This window comes from Microtus ochrogaster, chromosome 6 (assembly GCF_000317375.1).
Source record: "Microtus ochrogaster isolate Prairie Vole_2 chromosome 6, MicOch1.0, whole genome shotgun sequence".
NCBI lineage: Eukaryota > Metazoa > Chordata > Mammalia > Rodentia > Cricetidae > Microtus > Microtus ochrogaster.
In genome coordinates this window covers 87,200,759-87,222,149 of record NC_022013.1, presented here as the reverse complement: position 1 = coordinate 87,222,149, position 21,391 = coordinate 87,200,759, and the positions used below count along the sequence as shown (strand labels likewise).

The window sequence follows — 21,391 nt, the reverse complement described above, 5'->3', positions numbered from 1 at the left end:
GGAAGGAAGGAAGGAAGGAAGGAAGGAAGGAAGGAAGGAAGGAAGGAAGGAAAAAAGAAGCCCACTCTATGTGTAATAATGTTTTGTTGCCCCCTTTCTTTTCCCATAATGGACAGCTACAATTTATGGACTGCCAAAGTTAAAGCCCTTGCCTTGGCACTTAGAACCAAGAACTTCAGTTAATAGCCACTGGGACCCCTCCCCTCCAACAGGAAGCTGAGACAGACAGAGGCTTGGCCATCCTCTCACTTGCCTTTCCAGCCTGGAGATCATGAATGAGGCGAGAGGAGGCCAAGCTAACCCTAGTCTAGGGCAGACCCTGACAGGCATGGACCACACTGGCTGCTGCACTGTACAGCAGCAAAGCGAAGCCAGACTCTACTTCTCATGCCCACACAAGTCAGGTTCCCACCTTGGGAATTATGCTAACCTAAGGGCTTTCTGTACAGTCTCAACACTCTAGAAAGAAACTCATCACCCTTCAAAGATACTGAGGAGGCTTATGCAAAATGGTCTACCCTTGTTGATGAATGGAGGTGAGGAAAGAGGTTAAAGTCAAATTCTAGAAGCAGAGCATATAAAGCATTTTCTCTCCAACATTTCAGAGGTTTTAGGAACTGAGAAATAAACATACAAATTCTCATCAGGACAGCTACCATGAGTTAAGGGTTATAAACATGAAAACAGGAGGAGTCAAGATGTCTTGGTCCTTGACTTCTGAGCCAAATTATTCATGAAACAGTGACTGACTAACCACAGAGTATCTTTAATAGCTTCTAATCTCACTTGGTCGAGACTGTCCAGAGTTTTAAACTGTCTTTACAGCTACTGGCTTTTAGTCTTATATTTCTTCATGCTCATTCCACTTAGGAATTTATTATATTGGACTTTTCATGAAGATCATAAAGACCAGTTAATCAGGCCACTCAAGCTTGGAGTCATCTAGAGCCTTTAAGAGCTGGCTTGCCAGGCACACTCCAGAGAAACACAGGCTCTAGAGATTATCCCAGAATCCCTGGGCTTATTCATCAGGCAGTTGAGGCATCTCGTCTCAGACAAGACGTGAAGTAAGCTCCCCAGCTTTAGTCTATGCTTTCACATTTCCTATCTTCTAAAACTGGGCTTTTACTTTTAACTTTATGAAGTGAACTATCTACTCGTGACTCTTCCTTTCCATGCCCTACTTATATTTTTTCAAATTCACATATTTAAATTCACACACTTAAAAAGACTCCTTAAATGACAAAACTTGTTTAAGAAAAGAACCATCTTGATAAGGCTGAGACTGAGAACAGGGACAGGTCGTAAGTCAAGCGTGGTGTTAAGGGCCAGGCACGTTATTTGGAAGGTTGAGGCATCAGGATCCTTTGAGATCCAGACCTAGCTAGGCTTATGAGATTCCCTCCAACATACATTCAGTAAGACACCAATATCTTCCTATCCCAGTGTAGACTATGGATGTCAACTGGGAGGAAAGGTAGCCCAGATAGATATTTAAAGGCAACGGCACTGTGCTGAGAGCAGGGAATATTCTTTACCCTAACTTTCCCTGTCCCAGTCCCAGTTTATGTTCACTTGTTTAATAAATATTTATCAAGTATCTATGCTGGGCCAGGCATCTATGCTGGGACCTGGGACAAATAGCTACTAAGTCACAAGATCCTTTCTCTCAGTAATATTATGTTACACTGACAAAAATAGAAAACAAACGCATCATCATCCACACAGAAGCATTCCAGTAGAAAGGAGCTTATTAAGACTACATTACTCCATGGACTAGTATATCAACAGTGATTCTCTGGGTGAGAATAAGGGTGTATACTGTAAAAGGAACCCAGCTTAGAGCTTTACCCTGGGGAATGATGGACTGCAAATAACTAGCCTTAGATCCAAATGGCAGAGCCCAGAAAGAACTCAGGGTAGGCATTTTCTCGGTATGTTCAGCCACTCACTGGTGCTTCCCAGCATTTTGAACAATTGTATTGCTACATCCTATGCTGGAACCAGAGGCCAAGGCCTATGCCATAACTTCTACTCAGATAACCCTTAACTAATTGCCTGCAACTACACAGGCTTTTGAACACTCTCCAACTTCTTAGTGATGCTAAAAGCCTACCAATAGCACATGTAACTCATTTTAGCACATGGGCATCTTAAGCACTTTGCTGGTTTCCCAACTGAGCTGGTGAGCCCTGCTCCCAGCTGTGTGTGACACTGGGCTCCAAAGTCTTCACTTACAAAAAGTTAAACACTTGTTGGTGAATCTAAAGGCACAAATGACCAGAAGTGCACATATGTCCACACAGACATCTCCCCTCAGGGCATATACTCTCCTGGGTACAGAGCCATGGAACCCAGATGAGTCCTAGTTTGTGCTTCAACAATAACATTAGTCAACCGTGACCACTATGGGAACAGTATTTCATTTTCTTTTTCTGTCTCACAGACATTCAGTGTAACTGAGCAGTAACAATCAACAACAGAGAAAAATGTTCAAACAAAGAAAAAGTAAGGAAGAAATGCTAAAGGATGCTACATATGAATGCCTGGGATACTTTTAGCTTTCCAAACATCACCTCAAAACTCTACCCTATCCTTGTTCTTTATCAAAATCTACTTATTTATAGCATTTCTTATGAGCATATTTTAATGTATATGGAACAACATGAAATGGTATATGATATCACAGCCTAATCCATTTTTAATTTAAAGTATGTGCATGAAAATAACAAACTAAACTGTGTTGAAAGATACTACTGTTTAAGGAAAACCTAGTTTTAAAAGTAACAAGTTCAAACGACTAAGTAAGGAGGAGGCAAAAGCACTAATTCTGATGATATGACGGAGGAAACAAGGTCTGGACTAGGGAATGCTCCCGACGGTCAGCAGAGCACGGCTAAGACAGCAGCAAGGAGGGCGATGTCTGTATTTCCGCCTCTCACTCTCCTCCCAGGACTGTTCGTGTTCCTGCTGCTCTGCTACTCCCTCACAGGGAGCTCCAAATTTTCAACAGAAATGGAATAAAAGACACAGTTTGATTTAATCTTTAAAGTAGCAAATGCTTCTGAAAAAGACTGTTTACAATTATTTTAGAAAGCTATCAACTGTGTAATAAATTTACTTACATTTTTCAGGTGGTGTTATTGTAATAGTTTGAGCTGTAAATTCTTCATCAAAATATCTTGTATCTGTCTCAGATGTTACTTGAGGCTTAAAAGGAGGTACAAGCTATAAGAAAAAAGAATACTGTCAATGTATTTTAATTAAGGAAACCTTACTTTTAGGATATAATTAGAGAGCAAACAATGAAACGAATGGTGACAAAGACTAGAAGGCGGAGTCACACTATAAGGTAGACAAGGTGCTTGCCTCCCTCTGTCAATAGTCTGATAGTAAGATCTTGGCTACTCCATCAACAACTGATTATGTGAAACAGAAGAATGGGGAACTCATGAACCATGCTGAGATGAGAACACTGTATAGTCTGTTATAATTATTCACTGATAACAGGCTTAGAGGGGCTATAGTAAGGAAGTTGGCAACCAGGTGAGATGGCGGCTCTTCCTGGGGCAGCGAGAATGCAATCTTGCCTGCTATCCTTTCTTTCTTTCCTAGTAACTGGCTTAATTGGTTAATATTAAAAATATAACTGATCTAGGAGTGGTGATGCACGCCTGTGATCTCAAGATTCAGAAGGCTAAGGCAGGAAGATCACATGTATGTAGTTTGGCTACATAGTGAGACCCTGTTTCAAAAGCAACAAACCAACATATCAGCAAAAGTCAACGCAACACAGTTGTTCTGTAAGGCACAGATAACACTCCACCTTTATAATTTGTAAAGAATTCTGCTTTATTGGAACAGGCATTGATGCCTACCTTTGCCATAGAATCAGAATTCTTAGCAGCCTCTGAAATTCATGAAAAACTGCATCCAAGCTTTTATTCCCTCACAAGGGCTGTGTCCCAAAGTAGTCTGAAGTAAGTATGCTAGGACTAACAGAGCTGGACTGACTTTAGTGGGTCTCAAAGCAAGAAGAGGGTGAGAAGGAAGCCTCAGATGGCTGATCCATGTTAATCTGTACTGGGTGGAGGGGAGCAAGGTGACAGGATTCTCACTTGTCAGAACTCTGACCCCAAAGGGCAAGAGAGACATATGCATCTCCTTTTGAAAACAAGATGCTTAGCCCCAGGCTTTGTGAGTCTCATCAGAACAAAATATAATTCTTATAAGAATAGGAAAAAGAAACAGGATAAAGAAATTAGCATGTTTTGCTAAAATATTGAAGAAAAACAGTTGAACTGAGAGAAGTGTGCTGTCCTCATTCTCACTATCACCAAATATGTACTAAAATGTTTATTCTCTAGATAGGTTCTGCTTTTTAAAGTTGGTAAATGGGGTCTGCAAACAAAACAACAAAAATGTGAAGCAGATTTAGTGGCACACACCTATAGCACAGCACCAACCAGGAGACAGAGGTAGGACTGTGAACCTGAGGCCATTCTGGGCTACACAGAGACCCTGTAGCAAAGAAGTAAGACTGTATGTAAGTACAGCTTTCAAAGAGATAACAGCATTAAAGTGGCTTTAACCTGCTCCTACGTGTCTATAAAAAGAAGAAATCTGGACACTCAAGGAAATACATGAACTAAGGAAAGGTTATGTCAAACTGAGGAAAAGAAACAAATGTAAGCCTTGATCTGGGACCTGCAACAATCCCCCCCTCCCCCACCTCGTTTCTTTACAAACGAGAATAAGCCAAACCAAACCACAAGCCCTAGTCTGTGACATTTTGCCACAGTAACCCCAGCACACAACTACTACATGAGCTTTTCTATTTTGGCCTTAAGCCAATAGTATCATATCATCTTTGTTATCTATCTATATCTCTAGGCTCCTCTTTCAAAATATTCTTGTATCAGCTGCCCCAGTGTAAGCCCCCATAGAAATGATAAGCACTAATAATCAGAAACACCTAGCTACAAATTGGTTAGCTTTTATGTGCTAATTCAGTAAACAGCAACCATATTATTAAAGTATAAACTTGATATATTTTATCAACAAATACATTGTACTTCAAATAGATCTTTCTTTGAAAGTTACTGTGTTCTTAAAAAATGTTGTAAATGATCAAAACAGCAGGATCAAGATTAGGGCTACTACAGTAGGAATCTAGAAAAGTCCATGTGATAAAGTCCTTGATGTCAGAAACTTAATCAACTTTAAGAGATGGGCTTAGCTTTGTCTTAGATCATATGCTCTTGAAGGTGACCACAGAGCCTCAGTTTCTCCCTTTTATTTCTCTTTCACTGGTGCCATAAGTGAGCAGCTTGTTCCACCTGTACTTCCCACCATGATGTGCCATCTGCCTCTTGATAAGTCCAACAGAAATAGGATCGGCCAGTCACATGTGGAAACTTTCAAAACTGTGAGTCAAATAAGCCTCTTTGGGGGCTGATTGTCTTGATTATTATGTTATCACAATAGATAATGTATTTAAGGCATTAAATTCAGTTGACTGAAAAGGCATATTTAGAGCTAGGTTTACTTGTATACACTCAAGTACATTGAGTATTCTTCTAACAATCAAATCATACACTAACATTCACTATTTTCCTAAAATTAATACTTATGTTTCTTTACAGTATAAATAGAGGAATACATTTGAAAGACAATTTTCTTAAATTCATGAGAATATATCAGTCCATAATTCCACTTGGGTTGGGAATACTATATGAGTATAGGACTAAGATCTTCAAAGTAAATCTCCTCAGACTTCCCTTAGCATCAAATCACTTGTGACTACCTTGTTCCTGTATGTTTAATTTTTTTGTTTGTCTGTTTTCTATTTTAAGGCTGTGGTGCTTAAGAAATTGAGTAGTACCTGGCTCTTTCTATGATAGACCATGATTATAGTGTCATAGCTGCCTTAGAACCCATGGCAATCTCAATCACTATGTGCTAGTATATATGAATCAAAATACTGGGACAAAGACAATGGTAACAAAAATGTGCAGCACTTGTAGGTTCAAAATCTGTTACTATATTTTTATCTCTTTAAAGCAATATGATATAGTAGCTAATCTTATGCAGAAATTCTGGTTAATTTGATTCCTGTTCCTCTTAAAAAATTTTGTATCACACTGAGGCAGGACCAAGGCCCTACAACCTAGAGTGGATGGGGGGAGTTGGGTGGGGAAAAGGTGGGGAGAGGAAGGAAGGGTGAGGGAACTGGGAATGGTATGTAAAATAAAAGATTGTTTTAGAAAAATTAAAAACTCGCTTTATGGTTTATACAAGTATGTACACAAGTATTGGAAAAAGCAAGAATATGGAATATGTATACATAAAATGAATCCACTTATGTCATGTATTAGTTAACTATGCTATACATAAAGCTCTATAATACCAATTCTTTCTTAAACATAAACTAGAAATTTGAAATAAGTGTATCTCATTTTTCTGTAACCATATAATATTAATTGACATTCACATGTATGACCTCAATCCTATGAAAAAAATATCAAGGTCAAGGTCTATAAATATTCATAAGCCATAAACTAGAACCACAAAAGTGGGTATTTTAGCTACACCAGGCATTGTATGCAAGTTGAATTCAAAGAAAGAAAACCAAAACTTAGAGCAGAAATCAATGAACTTTAAAAAAGACAATCGAGAAAATAAAACCAAAACCTGAATTTTTTTAATTAATAAAGATGATGAGTCTGTTTGTGTTAAATAAATGCACTTCTATCAGTTTTCTTTGCATTTTAGGTAATTCTTCACACAAAGATGCTGTAATCTGGTACAAAATGTGTTTTCACTAAAGATTATACTACTGATATTTACACCTGAAACATGTCACTTGTCACACTCGATAGCTCTGTACTGATACCTACTCAGAGCCAAAACACTGCTTCCAATTTGGACTGTTCCGACACTTGGACATTAAACATGTCTATTCAGTATGATTTTTTTTCCCAAGATTTCGTTGTAGGTGAGATTTTTTTGTTGGGGGGGTTTCAAAAGAGGGTTTCTCTGTGTACTTTGGAGCCAGTCCTGGCACTAGCTCTGTAGACCAGGCTGGCCTTAAACTCACAGAGATTCATCTGCCTCTGACTCCCAAGTGCTGGAATTAAAGGTGTGCACTACCCCTCCTGGCTTTAGGTGAGAGGCTTTTTTGTTTAATTGATTTTTATTGAGCTCTGCATTTTTCTCTGCTCCCCTCCCTGCCTCTCCCCTCCTCTTCAACACTCTCCCAAGGTCCCCATGCTCCCAATTTACTCAGGAGATTTTGTATTTTTCTACTACCCATAGAGATTAGATCTATGTATGTCTCTCTTAGGGTCCTCAATGTTGTCTAGGTTCTCTGGGATTGTGATTTCTGGGCTGGTTTTCTTTGCTTTATGTTTAAAAACCACTTATGAGTGAGTACATGTGATAACTGTCTTTCTGTGTCTGGGTTACTTTACTCAAAATGATGTTTTCTAGCTCCATCCATTTGCCTGAAAATTCAAGATGTCATTATTTTTTCTCCTGTGTAGTACTCCATTCTTTGGTCGAAGGGCATTTAGGTTGTTTCTAGGTTCTGGCTATGACAAACAATGCTGCTATGAACATAGTTGAGCACATGTCCTTGTGGCACGATTGAGCATCCTACCAAAAATGGTATTACTGGGTTTTGAGGAAGGTTGTTTCCTAATTTTCTGAGAAATTGCCACACTGATATCCAAAGGGTTGTACCAGCTTGCCCTCCCACCAGCAATGCAGGAGTGTTCCCTTTCCCCCACAACCTCTCCAGCATAAGTTGTCATCAGTGTTTTTGATCTTGGACATTCTTAGAGGTGTAAGGTAGAATCTCAGAGTTGTTTTGATTTGCATTTCTCTGATGACTAAAGATGATGAACTTTTCCTTAAGTGTCTTTCAGCCGTTTTAGATTCCTCTGTTGAGAGTTCTCTGCTTAGGTCTGTAATCCATTTTTTTTATTGGATTATTTGTTCTTTTGATGACCAATTTCTTGAGTTCTTTGTGTATTTTGGAGATCAGACCTCTGCCTGATGTGGGTTAGTGAAGATCTTTTTCTATTCTGTAGACTGTTGTTTTGTCTTGTTGACCATGTCCTTTGCTTTACAGAAGCTTTTCAGTTTCAGGAGGTCCCATTTATTAATTGTTTCTCTCAGTGTCTGTGCTACTGGGGTTATATTTAGGAATGGTCTCCTGTGCCAATGTGTTCAAGTATACTTCCCACTTTCTCTTCTATGAGGTTCAGTGTGGCTGGTTTTAGGCCTTTGATCCATTTGAACTTGAATTTTGTGCATGGTGATAGATATGGGTCCATTTTCATTCTTCTACATGTTGATATCCAATTATGCCGGCACCATTTTTAAATACGCTTTCTTTTTTCTATTTGATATTTTTTGCTTCTTTGTCAAAAATCATGTGTTCGAAGGTGTGTAGATTAACATCTGGGTCTTCGATTGGGTTAAGTGAGATTCTTATAAGAAAAAACATATATATATATATATGTTTATAAAATCAACCCATAGGGGGCTGGTGAGATGGCTCAGTGGTTAAGAGCATTGCCTGCACTTCCAAAGGTCCTGAGTTCAATTCCCAGCAACCACATGGTGGCTCACAACCATCTGTAATGGGACCTGGTGCCCTCTTCTGGCCTGCAGACATACATACAGACATGTTGTATACATAATAAATAAATATATTTAAAAAAATCAATCCATAGGCATTTCTTAAAGGTTATGCTATTTATATCATATGGAAAAACTAATGTTAGTTTTGACAGCTGTCTATGTTTTTTTACATCCTACGTAAAATACCTCATGACCAAAACAAGGCAGCAATTAAGACGTTCAGCCATGAGAGTGTCTAGTATGTATTTGGAATGCATCTTTCTCTGGATAAAGTTTAAAAAGTAAGCCATCATTTGAGGGTGATAAGAGCAGCAACTTGACAATACTCAGAAACCTGTGTCTCTCTTCTTGTTTCCTGTTCCAATCACAATCACTAACATCTGGATAACCGCCTTCTATCATCCAACTCTTCAACTAGAAATGCTAACAGGACACTAGAATACCCTGTCTGACTCAGAAAGTTCCATTACAACACTTGCATGACGTTTCACCAATGAACTTGAAATATGTTGCAATAATGTGTTCTAAAAGCAAATTCCACTCTAGACCATGCACGTTTCCCAGTACTTGGTACCACTCGCCTACACTCTTATTCTCCGCGACAAAGCCACATTCCCAACCACTCTGTCATCCTTTTCTTCCTATAGAGGAAATCCATCCTTCAACTCTATACTCCTGACTCCCAGAGGTTTACATTCTTTCCTGTTCCAACTCAAATGCTGGTTCCTTAGACAAGTTTTTATTTTTTTATTGAATTAAAACACTTTTCCTCTTGCCTCTCCTTATACTTTTAGACTAAAATCCGTTCCTATTTCTTTTAAGTTTTCTATAGAATCCATATTCCTTTTCCTTCCTTGATGCCTCAATTTTAATTTCCGAGGCCCCTGAAAATTAATACACATCACTGTGGTGGTGTGAATAGGTATGGCCCCCATAGACTCATGTGTTTGAATGCTCAGCCCATGGAGAGTGACACTATTAGGAGATATGGCCTTCTTGGAGTAGGTGTGGCTTGTTGGAGGAAATGTGTCATTGGAGGTGGGCTTTGAGGTCTCATATGCTCAAACCTAGCACAGTGTGACATTCTCTTTCCACTGTCTTAGGATTCAGAAGTAGAACTCTCAGCTCCTTCTCCAACACCATGTCTACCTGGATGCTACCATGTTTCCTGCCATGATGATAATGGACTAAAACTCTGAAACTGTAAGGTGGGCCAAATTAAATGTTTCCTTTGTAAGAGTTGCTGTGGTCACAGTGTCTCATCACAGCAATAAAACCCCAACTAAAACAATCACTGAGGCAGACTTTTAATGGGATTCTTTTCTAGACCCTCTCCCTATACCAAGAAATCTAGAAAAAGTTCCTGTACTGCATGCCATTCCCTCCCACCAGGCACAGGAGTAGCACTATTCTGAAGGTGTACTATGTGCTCAGGCGTCTCTCCATTAACACATCTCTCCTTGTCTCTCCAGTCAGTCATGCCACTTACTACTGCTTCTTCTTTCCTTAAATTGTTCTTCTCCCTTTCTTAAATATCACATTTCCATTAATTTCAATATCATATTTCCTTTAATTTTCCTTTCTATGAATGTTATCAAAGCCAAGAAAGGTCAATGACTGAAGTGTAGAGCAATAGACAGCCTTAGAATGCAGGCTAAAGAAAAACTCATACAGATGCAGAGACCTATAGTAAATGATGAATTGATTTTTAACCACTTTTAAGCAGTACTGCTGAGAGTTTAGTGGGTGTAGCCCTATGGTGGAGAGCTTAGCTAGCAATTATGCAACCTGGATCTAATCCCTAACACTGCAAATATCAGAACTGTTATCTATAAAGCAACAATCCTAATTATCATATGCTGTGATGTTTATCATAAGAAAGAAAAAAATCCTTTGAAAATGGCAGCACAGAAATGGTGACAAGAGGAAAAGCCTGCTGCTGAATGTGATGTGGTTACAGCTGAAAGCAGACTGAGTGGAAACAGACACTGCAGAATCTAGACACACCCTCCAACAAAAAAACAACTGAGATAGCTAGGAAGATTATGGCAGAGGTAAAATGGAACCAGAAATACCAAAGAAATCACAAGAGAGGTAGGCAAAAAGAAAGGCAAAAAAGACAAGCTAAAATCAGCCAGACAACTCTATCAATAAATGAATTAAATGAAGATAGCTATATATTACATTTCATTAAGTCATACATTATGCAGTAAGAAAAACACAATAAACTACACGCCAAAACAGAATCTACTTATTTATAATTTAAATAGATAAAAGTAAAATGATGAGAAAAAACATACTACACACACACATACAACCTTATATTTACTAAGAGAAAAAACAGTAACTAGTCCCACGGATTAATTCATCAAGATATACCACTTCCAAATTTAAACATATATACAGTTGACAGTGCAAATTCGGAACACAGAAAGTGGGCTAGGAGGTGCAGCTCTGTGGCAGAGCACTGGCCTCACACATGGAAGGATCTGGGTTTGAGTAGATCACTGAAAAAAATTAACAAATAAACAAAACCAAAAAACAAACACAAAATTAAAAAGATGTTTACAATTGTGGCTGAAGATTTCAACAACTGCTTGTCAGGAACTGATAGTACCAGTACACGGAAGAATGCTGCCGACATGAACTGCACCATCTGCCATCTTAACAGAACATGTGTCCCATACCCACAGGAGCATCTTGGGAAAGCATGCTACAGAGGCGAATCTGTGTTTCTTCTTCTCCTCCCTACTCTATCCTTGATAGCGTAAAGGTTTTTTTTTTAAAAAAAAACTTTTTTATAAAAAATGTCACACAAAAAAAGTCAAACAACAAAATTATCCAGATTCAAAGATAACTCAATGAACTTCTATAATCACAGCAGCCATTTGGTTCTCCTCATCCCCTAATACTTAGTTGTTACTTTTAATATTTCCAACATGCCAACATGCCATATAGATAAAATATTTAAAATATTTTCTAAAGGAAAATGTAGTTCAAAATGAAAAAACAGGTCTTTTAAAGTCTCAAGAGCATTAGCTCTCAGCCTTCCTAGGCTGCAATCCTTATACAGTTCCTCACTTTGTGCTGACCCCCGGCCATAAAATCATTTTGTTCTTATTTCAAAACTGTAATTTTGCTACTGCTATGAATTGTAATGTAAATATCTCTGTTTTCCAATAGCCTTAGGCGATCCCTGTGAAAGGGTCATTTGACCCCCAAAGGGGTCACAATCCATACGTTAAGAAATGTTGGCTTAGGAAATAAAGTCTCAACAATAATCATGGTTCTAACCTACAAAACTAGCAAAATAAATGCAAATGCGGCAGAATGATGAAATAATCAAATGGGCTAAGTGAGACTGCACAGTAGCAGCACATTTCCCTAGCACATGACATGTAGGACCTTGGTTAAGTTCAAGTCCCAGCATGCACGTGCTCGCTCATGCAAGCACGCGCGCGCTCACACACACACACACACACAAAGATAAAATCCCAAACAAACAAGCAAACCCACAATAGAGAAAAGTTAATGAAATCCAAATTAATTTGATTCTTTTCAAATTTGAGGCTGGGTTTGAAAGAGAGCTCCATGGTTAATTGTTGCTCTTCTTGTACAGGACTGGAGTTTGAGCCCCGGGCTCCAGAACACTCATGGCAGCTCACAAATATCTGTAATACTATGAACTCCATGGAAACTACACACTCATGGACATGACACTACACACAAAGAGTGAGTATTTACATGTGTAGGCAAAACACTCATACACACATAAAATAATTCTAAAAATATTAAAATAAATAAATGAAATAAAATCCGAGGCTGGACTAGTTAGTAGTGCATACCTGTAACTCAAAGAACCAATGGAGAGAGGACGTTGAGTTTGAGGGCAAGACAGGTTACACAGGAAGACCCAGCAGGAAAGATCATGGTGACGAGTTACACCAGCAAACAACCTGCCAGAAAAATCTTCCAGCTTAAGGGTGCTAAAACAATCATATTCTCCTAAGGCTCAAATGGCTGTCCCTCTCTGCAAAGGGGGTGAGAGGGCAAGATACATTGGAGAACAAAGGATCAGCTCTTCCACCTTCTCCTGAGGGTTACCATGCTACTATAGCTATTTCACTTCTGTTTTTGAAGACAATGATTAAGACATAGTTTTAAGGTACTAAATATATCATCTCTACTGTGTCACTAATATTTAGAAAGGGGTAAAAAAGGGCAGGTTTTGTGAATTCAAGGTCAGCCTGGTTACCACCATCAGTTCTACATTACACAGAGACACACAGTGAGACTGTCTCAAAAATCATTTTAATTAGAAAACTAGGCATTAATTATGGACTAATACATAAAATAATAAACACAAAGTTTATTAGTAAGTAATAGTGCCCAACTTTAAAGAAGAAATGTCTAATTATACATAAGTTACATATTTGAATTTTTATAATACTCATTTGTCTGAGTGTAGGTAGAAGGGTCTGCATGTGGCACAGCTCACATGTGGAAGTCAGAAGACACCTGGTAGGAGTAGGTTTCTCTTTCTACCATGTGTGTCATGGGGACTCGCAATAAAACTACCACAGCCTCAGTTGTGCTGTGGCTCCTCCAACCTGGCTTCATGTCATTCCTCGTGGCCATATCAGGTGATCTTGACCCAGTAAGTAAGTGCAGGTGCTTATGCCTGACCATGCATTATTTCCAGTTCTTTTGTAGTACAGAGACATGATAAGCAGAGTATAGCTCACAGAGACTTTCTTAGGTATACATCTATCTCGTAAGGATCATAATCTATCTTATAATGTGGATGCAATTGCCTGGATCAAGTCAATAAACATTCACAGCTTTCAGAATGCTGATGAGTTTCATAGAGTCTGTGAAAGACCTAGAACATACATGTGCTTTCACATGTTAGAAACTCAAAATATGTAAGTTTGGTTAAAGTGAAGATTTAAGTAAATATTTAAATGGACAATTACCTTAAATGCTTAGATACAGGAAGAAAAAAAAACACCAAATTTCCCATTGCCAACAATCTAACATAAAAGTGAAATATCAATCATTTCCCCTATGATTTGTACTGGTATCCTTTTATGGGACTCAAAGAGAAAAGTATTTGGCACAAAACAAATATTTCAGATAAAAAAATAAAGAAATCTAGAAATCGTTAGATTAGATAAATTAATTAGATAAAACATCAAGTAAAGTAAATTACTGAGCATATCAAAATTTCACACTAAAATTTTATATAAAGAGCTGGAGAGGTAACTCTTTACGTATAGTAACTAGCACACAAACATGAGAACATGAGTTCAGCGTTCCAGCACCCGCAAAAAGCTAGGCATGGTAGCACACAGTGATACCCCACGGCTGAGGGACATAGACAAGCAGATCCTTATTGCTCACTGGCCAGCCAGCCTCATCAGTAAGCTCCGAGGCTCAGCGTAAGAGAATGCAGAATAATATGACTTCAACCCACCGCCACATACACACATATAAAAAAATTATGGAAGCATTTAAAAATCAAAATCAGTATCTGTATTAACAATATCTGAAGGCAAAGTGAAGTACTAAAATTGGCAGAGACATGCATGTGCTGTACATCTGGAACCCAGCACTGTGAAGGACAGACAAGAGAACCACTGTGACTGACGGCAGGCCCAGAATGCACAGCAAGCTGCACGGCAGCCTGAGCCAAGTGTGACACAATCTTAAGTAATGAACAAACACCAAAAGGAAAAATGCGCTTTATAATTAAAATAAAGGTACATAGTTGGCAGCAATTATTTCTGTGGGAAATAAAGTTATGTTGCATGTAACAGGATACAAATAAGACCATAAATCCTTACTTTGTTAAATACAAAAACTGTTTTACTGCAAATTGTTTTAAAAATAAAGAATCTATATATTTGAATGAGAAATGTTCTGAATTAAGACATAAAGGCAATTTTTATAAATTATTATTTCTTTTTTGGCTTATCTAAATGAAAAACAAAATGTTAGGTGTCTTCTTTTTCAACTGGAAGAAATAAGGCTGAAGAAATTATTATTAAAAAAAGACAAAATAAACTCTTGACAATTGGGAGGAGTTTCAAGAGGCACAAAATTACAAATAAAAAATTATGCTAAGAAGTTTGGTTATTGTTTAAACACCAAAGTAAAATAGGAAATATCACTACATTATTAAATTCTATTCCCATAAATTTCTGCTGTGTAGAGTATCACAAAGACATCTTACCTTTTTGTCGTACACATCTTGCCAGTTTACTCCAGAAAAGAAACTATGCCTCATAATTTCTTTTGCATCATCTGGCCCTCCACCAAGGCTGTGAGTATAGAAATAAAATTTAAAAAATGGAAAACATTTACATAAGTCACACAATAAAACCTTTTGTGTAGATAAAATTTACTGTGTTTGAAATAATTTTAAATGCATAGCCATAAAAATTAAATAACTTCAATAACTAAAATTTTCAAATATACTACTAAATAAGAACCATCCTTAGACCAAGGTAAAAGATAAAGGCTTTGGAGAGCACTCTACAGAGGCAAGCACTTCTTAGAGAGGGGGTAATGAACAAGTGACCAACTCCCACGTAGAGATAATGCAGCCCCTCTGGGGGTTACAAGACTCAGAAATACACAGGTATCACCAGGTATAATGGAAGATATAGCCACGGTTCCTTCTTTAGTAACTGAGTCCAAAATGTTCCTTTGTTAATGTAAATCCCAAAGTAAACAAATGGTTAGAGACACATCTGTGATCTTACGGAGTTAGTGGTGAAGTTAATCCCAAGACTGAAGTGGCTGGGGCAGACAGATCTGAGTTTGAGGTCAGCCTGGTCTACACAGTGAGTTCCAGAACAACCAGGGGTACAGAGAGACACCAAGACCATGTATCAAAAAGAAAAACAATAAACCCATCTCTGGAGAGCACTGTTCCAAATAAAATCTCACACTGCTGTCATATCGCTAAAGAATTGCACAGAGACAATATTGTTACCCATGAAACATCCTTACAAGTCAATATGCTGTGCAATTCAGAATATAAAAATAAAAGTTAAAAATAGGAAAAAACAAGTATTTTGTATCTTTTAAGGTTTAATTTAGTACTTGTTCATTAAAAAGAAAATATGTATGAAAAATAAGACTGGAAAGGAGGGAGAAGAAAACAAAAAAAAAAGAAAAAACTGAGAGAAAAAAGAAGGTAAAGGGACATACTGGAGTTGGGATCTAACATAGGAAACTCTCAAGTTAATCAAGCACAGATGCATGTGTGTATGAGTTCATTATGATTTTTACTATTTTAAAGGATGTGAAGTGTAATAAATACAAAGAAAAAGAATAGAATGTTTCCATTATCAACCAGCCGCAAAATTATTCTCACAGAAAACATTTCATTTTTGCTCAATTACAAATTCAACTATAAATGAATTTATAGCTCTAATTAGTTCTGACTTGGTACTGTTTATGGTAAAGCCAGAGAAGAAAGTGACATGGTAAACAGCAACCATGATCTGTTTCTGTCAGTGAGTGCTGAAAGATGAGACTCTCCCCAGGAAGAGCACTTCCTCTACCTCTCCGGGCATTTACACTGTCCCAGAAACCAAAAGCTCTTCAACCAAATCTCATCTATTAACCTTTCATTCATCACTTTATTATGTCTAAAGAATAAAAGCAACAAATCAAACACTGTCTTAAAAGACTTGTCAATTTAGGTAGTAGAAGAAATGCCATCCCCATAGCCAATTTCAAAATACCAGAGTAGATCCAATCACTATATATTGTTTCCACACAAATACAACGTCAGAAACAAGAACATGGAACCAAATTATAAGAGTGATAAATTGTTTATCAGCTGTAAAAGTTCTTTGGTGGAGTTTAGAGGGTCGCTTATGTACACTACCATATCATCTGCAAATAACGAAAGTTTAACTTCTTCCTTTCCAATTCAAATCCCCTTGATACCCTTATGTTGTCTTATTGCTATTGCTAGAACTTCAAGCACTATATTGAAGAGGTATGGCGAGAGTAGACAGCCTTGTCGTGTTCCTGATTTTAGTGGGATGGCTTTGAGTTTCTCTCCGTTTAATTTGATGTTAGCTGTCGGCTTGCTGTAAATAGCTTTTATTATATTTAGGTATGACCCTTGTATCCCTAATCTCTCCAAGACTTTTATCATAAAGGGATATTGAATTTTGTCAAATGCTTTTTCAGCATCTAATGAAATGATCATATGGTTTTTTGGAAATCAGTGTTTCGGTTTCTCAGGAAATTCGGGATCAACCTACTACCCCTGGACCCAGCAATACCACTCTTGGGAATATACCCAAGAGATGCCCGATCATATGACAAAAGCATTTGTTCAACTATGTTCATAGCAGTATTATTTGTAATAGCCAGAACCTGGAAACAACCTAGATGTCCTTCAATGGAAGAATGGATGAAGAAAGTGTGGAATATATACACATTAGAGTACTACGCTGCGGTAAAAAACAATGACTTCTCGAATTTTGCATGCAAATGGATGGAAATAGAAAACACTATCCTGAGTGAGGTAACCCAGACCGAAAAAGATGAACATGGGATGTACTCACTCATAATTGGTTTCTAGCCATAAATAAGGGTCATGGAGTCTACAATTGGTGAACCTAAAGAAGCTAAATAAGAAGGTGAACCCCCCAAAAAACATATAGTTATCCTCTTGCCTATGGGAAGTAGACAAAATTGCCGGGGAGAAAAGTGGGATCTTGGAGGTGGGGTGGGTTGGGGGTAAGGGGAGATGGGGAGAGAAAAGTGAGAAGGGGAGGATGGGGGGAACTTGGGGAAACAGGATGATTGGGATAAAGGAAGGCTGAATAGGGGAGCACGGAAGCACAATTCTTAGTTAAGGGAGCCACTTTAGGGCTGGCAAGAGACTTGAACCTAGAGTGGCTCCCAGGAGCCCAAGGCGATGTCCCCAGTTAGTTCCTTGGGCAGATGAGGATAGGGAACCTGAAACGACCCTATCCTATAGCAATACTGACGAATATCTTGTATATCACCATAGAACCTTCATCTGGTGATGGATGGAGATAGAGACAGAGACCCACACTGGAGCACTGGACTGAGCTCCCAAGGTCCCAATGAGGAGCAGAAGGAGGGAGAAGATGAGCAAGGATGTCAGGACCATGAGGGGTGCACCCACCCACTGAGACAGTGGGGCTGATCTATTGGGAGCTCACCAAGGCCAGCTGGACTATGACTGAAAAAGCATGGGATAAAACCGGACTCTCTGAACATGGCGAACAATGAGGGCTGATTAGAAGCCAAGGACAATGGCACGGGGTTTTGATCCTACTTCATGTTCTGGCTTTGTGGGAGCCTAGCCAGTTTGGATGTTCACCTTCCTAGACATGGACGGAGGGGGGAGGACCTTGGACTTTCCACAGGGCAGGGAACCCTGACTGCTCTTTGGACTGGAGAGGGAGGGAGAGAGGAGGGGGGGAGGGGGAGAAGGGTGGGAGGAAGGGGAGGGAAATGGGAGGCTGGGAGGAGGGGGAAACTTTTTTTCCTTTTCTCAATAAAAAAAAAAATAAAAAAGTTAAAAAAAAAACAAAGTCCTAGGAAATTGTACAATATGTGGGTTTAAAAAAATAAATATTAAGTTTTGTTGTCAAACAAGATGAAAATCCAGAGCCCTTCTGTACTATGAGTTTCTGAGGGGTGAAGCTGTTTAATTTATCTCTTGGTTAACAATTGTAAGTGCTTGGAAAATAAATCTTGCTGAGTTAATCATCCTGAAAAAAAAATAAATAAATTTGGTTTGTTTTGGGAGGAGGTTTCAAGGCAGAGGGTGAATGAAAGGGGACAGAGATAAGTGGGATCAGAATGCATGATGTAAAATATACAAAGAATCAAGAGAAATTAAAAGAAATAAAAAAGTGATGGTAAACTCTTTATTATATATGGTTATTTCTGCTGAAAGCAGTATGACATTCTTAAAAATGTATTTACCTTTAAACTTATATTTTACTTTATGTGTATGAGCGTTTTGTGTGTGTATATATATATCTTTTGAATGTTTGGTGCACCTCAGGAGATCAGAAGAAAGTGTTGGAGCCCTTGGACTGGAGTTACGGATGGTTGTAAACCATTAGGTAGGTGCTGGGAACAGAACCTGGATCCTAGCAAGAGCAGCCAGTCATTTAACCACTTATACCACCTCTCCAGCCCCACACTCTTATACACTTAAAAATGAGATACCTACATTATCTCTGCTAAAGGAAACAAAGATCGAGTTCTAAAATTTCACATACTTCTTTCAAACATTAGAGAGTCTCTCAAATACATGCTAAGAATGAATCAAAAAAATACTGGTAAAACATTAGGTGAGATATTCTGGGCAACCAAAAAGATGAAGTCGTCTATTCTCTAGATGCTTAGAGTTCAATGAGCTTTCAAGGAAGTTCTGATACTTATGGGGAGAGGACAGACTCTGCCTGCCTCCTCCCCTCCCTCCCTCCCTCCTTCCCTCCCTCCCTCTCTCTCTCTCTCTCACACACACACACACATTATGGGAAGGTGGAGAAGATAAACACCACCTCAAGTTATGGGTTATTTTATAAACAAATTATTCCACATATAACTAGTGAGTATATTATAAGTTACTACATAAATGGACAAAATACAACTGAGCAGTAAAGACTATAAGAGAGCTTAGATAACAACCAAAACATATCTGTAAAAACAAAATTACAGTGTCTCGTCTTACAACCAATTTTTCAGCCATACCTGAAAAAAAAATAACAAAAAAGAGAAATGTTGCCGGGCACTGGTGGTGCACGCCTTTAATCCCAGCATCTGGGAGGCAGAGACAGGCAGATCTCTGTGAGTTCGAGGCCATACTGGACTACAGAGTGAGTACAGTACAGGCTCCAAAGCTTCAGAGAAATCTTCAACCAATCAAACAAACAAACATAGAAATGTTAGCTGGATTAGTGGTAGAAAGAATACAAACAAGCCTTTTTTCCTATGATGTGAATCAGGAAAAACATAAAAAAGCCCTAGGGACTGAAAAAATAAAAAAGAAACCCTTCCATTCCTAGGGTAATTAAGACATTTTTACTCATAATATACATAAAAATTTCTCAAAAGTCCTTATTTGAAAAGTTTGTATAATATTTTCAAATTAAGAAACAGTTTATGTGTTTTTAAACTGTTCTATATTATGGACTTAAAAATAAGTCAGTATCTCAGTGGGAAAATGTCTATACCAAACACAATGGTTCCTGGAATCATGTATATTTCAATTTATTTTCAAATCATGAACTCGAACCAAATTTATCAGCAATTTATAGACTGATATCAAGGCTTACCGTTTATTTGGATCCTTTATCAAGAGCCCTGAAAGCAATGATTTTGCATCTGAAGAGAGTGTTCGAGGAAATTTAATGTCTTCCATTAGTATTAGTTCAAAGAGTTTCTCATGATCCTGGTTGTAGAAAGGCAACCTCCCACACATCATTTCATACATGACAACACCCAGGCCCCACCAGTCTACTGCTCGGCCATAGTCATTATCTTCTAATACCTAGAAGTGAAACCAGCAAAATTATCATTATTGTTGTTCATCATCATCATCATCATCATCATCATCATTATCATCATCATCATCATCATCATCATCATCATCATCATCATCATCCACTCTCACTATATGGCCTAGGCTGGCCTAGAACTTCCTATGGAGGCTAAACTGGCCTCAAATTCATAGAGATCTGTTTTCTGCCTCTGGAGTGCCATGCCTAGTCCATGTACATTAACGGTTAAAGTATCATTCAAACGAAGTAAATTCTAGATGAAAACAAAAATCCTTCAGTTACTTATATAAAACAGTTAACTTAAATTCAGAAACACTCAATGTACAAAAAGCAAAAGTCATAAAGATTTTCTAAAATGAATTTGAAGTATATCCAAATCTACATAACGAAATGAAAACCATCAGCTAGTATGTTTGCTTATTTTCTTTTAGGCCTACTGCATTTCACACTCTGAGTCCTTCCAACAACTTAAAAAAAATTAGGCCATGCTGGTGACAGATCACATATTGTGCACTGTACATTTTACTTTAAGAAGTTTAAAACAAGAAAGAAAACAGGGTGAAAAACTGGCTCTGTGGCTAAGAGTGCTTAGAAGAGGTGGGTTCTAATACCAGAATCCACCTGTTGACTCACAAAAATCTGTACCTCCAGTTTAAAGGGGTTAGACATCCTCCTCTTTGAGCATCTGGTGGCCATGATGCTGCTTATGCGCACACGCACACACACACATACACACACACAGACAGACATGCAAAACATTTATACACACAAAATCTAAAAAAAAAAATTTAAAGACAATAATACAAATCAAACAGTGAAAGATGAAAACAGCAAACAATTTAAAGGATGATAGTATAGAGTGTGGCTGTAAAACCATAAATATGACAACTTATGGGATCCCTTATATGTTTAAAGTCTTTCAGAAAATAGTGAAGGAAATGAGTACCCGTATTTACTGCTCTGAAATATAATCTTTTTTATATCTGAAGCCTCGGAAACAACAAACTTTAGTCAGGTGTGGTGGCACAGCACTCAAGAGGCAGAGACAGTGGATCTCTGGCATACAAAGTAAGTTCTAGAACAGCCAGGGCTACAAAGTGAAATCCTGTCTCAGAGAGAGAGAGAGAGAGAGAGAGAGAGAGAGAGAGAGAGAGAGAGAGAGA

At 38.2% G+C, this 21,391-nt stretch overlaps 1 protein-coding gene across 4 annotated transcripts in view; it reads right to left on the bottom strand.

The window, feature by feature from the left end:
* Akt3 (AKT serine/threonine kinase 3) overlaps positions 1-21,391 on the bottom strand; it is a 235,551-nt gene that overhangs the window by 2,927 nt on the left and 211,233 nt on the right. For all 4 annotated transcript variants that reach the window (XM_013346981.2, XM_026779836.1, XM_026779835.1 and 1 more), the window contains 3 exons: positions 20,004-20,218; positions 14,885-14,972; positions 3,126-3,228 (listed from right to left, as the gene is read on the bottom strand). In XM_013346981.2, coding sequence (XP_013202435.1) covers positions 3,126-3,228; positions 14,885-14,972; positions 20,004-20,218 — 406 coding nt within the window. The remainder of the gene's footprint in view (positions 1-3,125; positions 3,229-14,884; positions 14,973-20,003; positions 20,219-21,391) is intronic.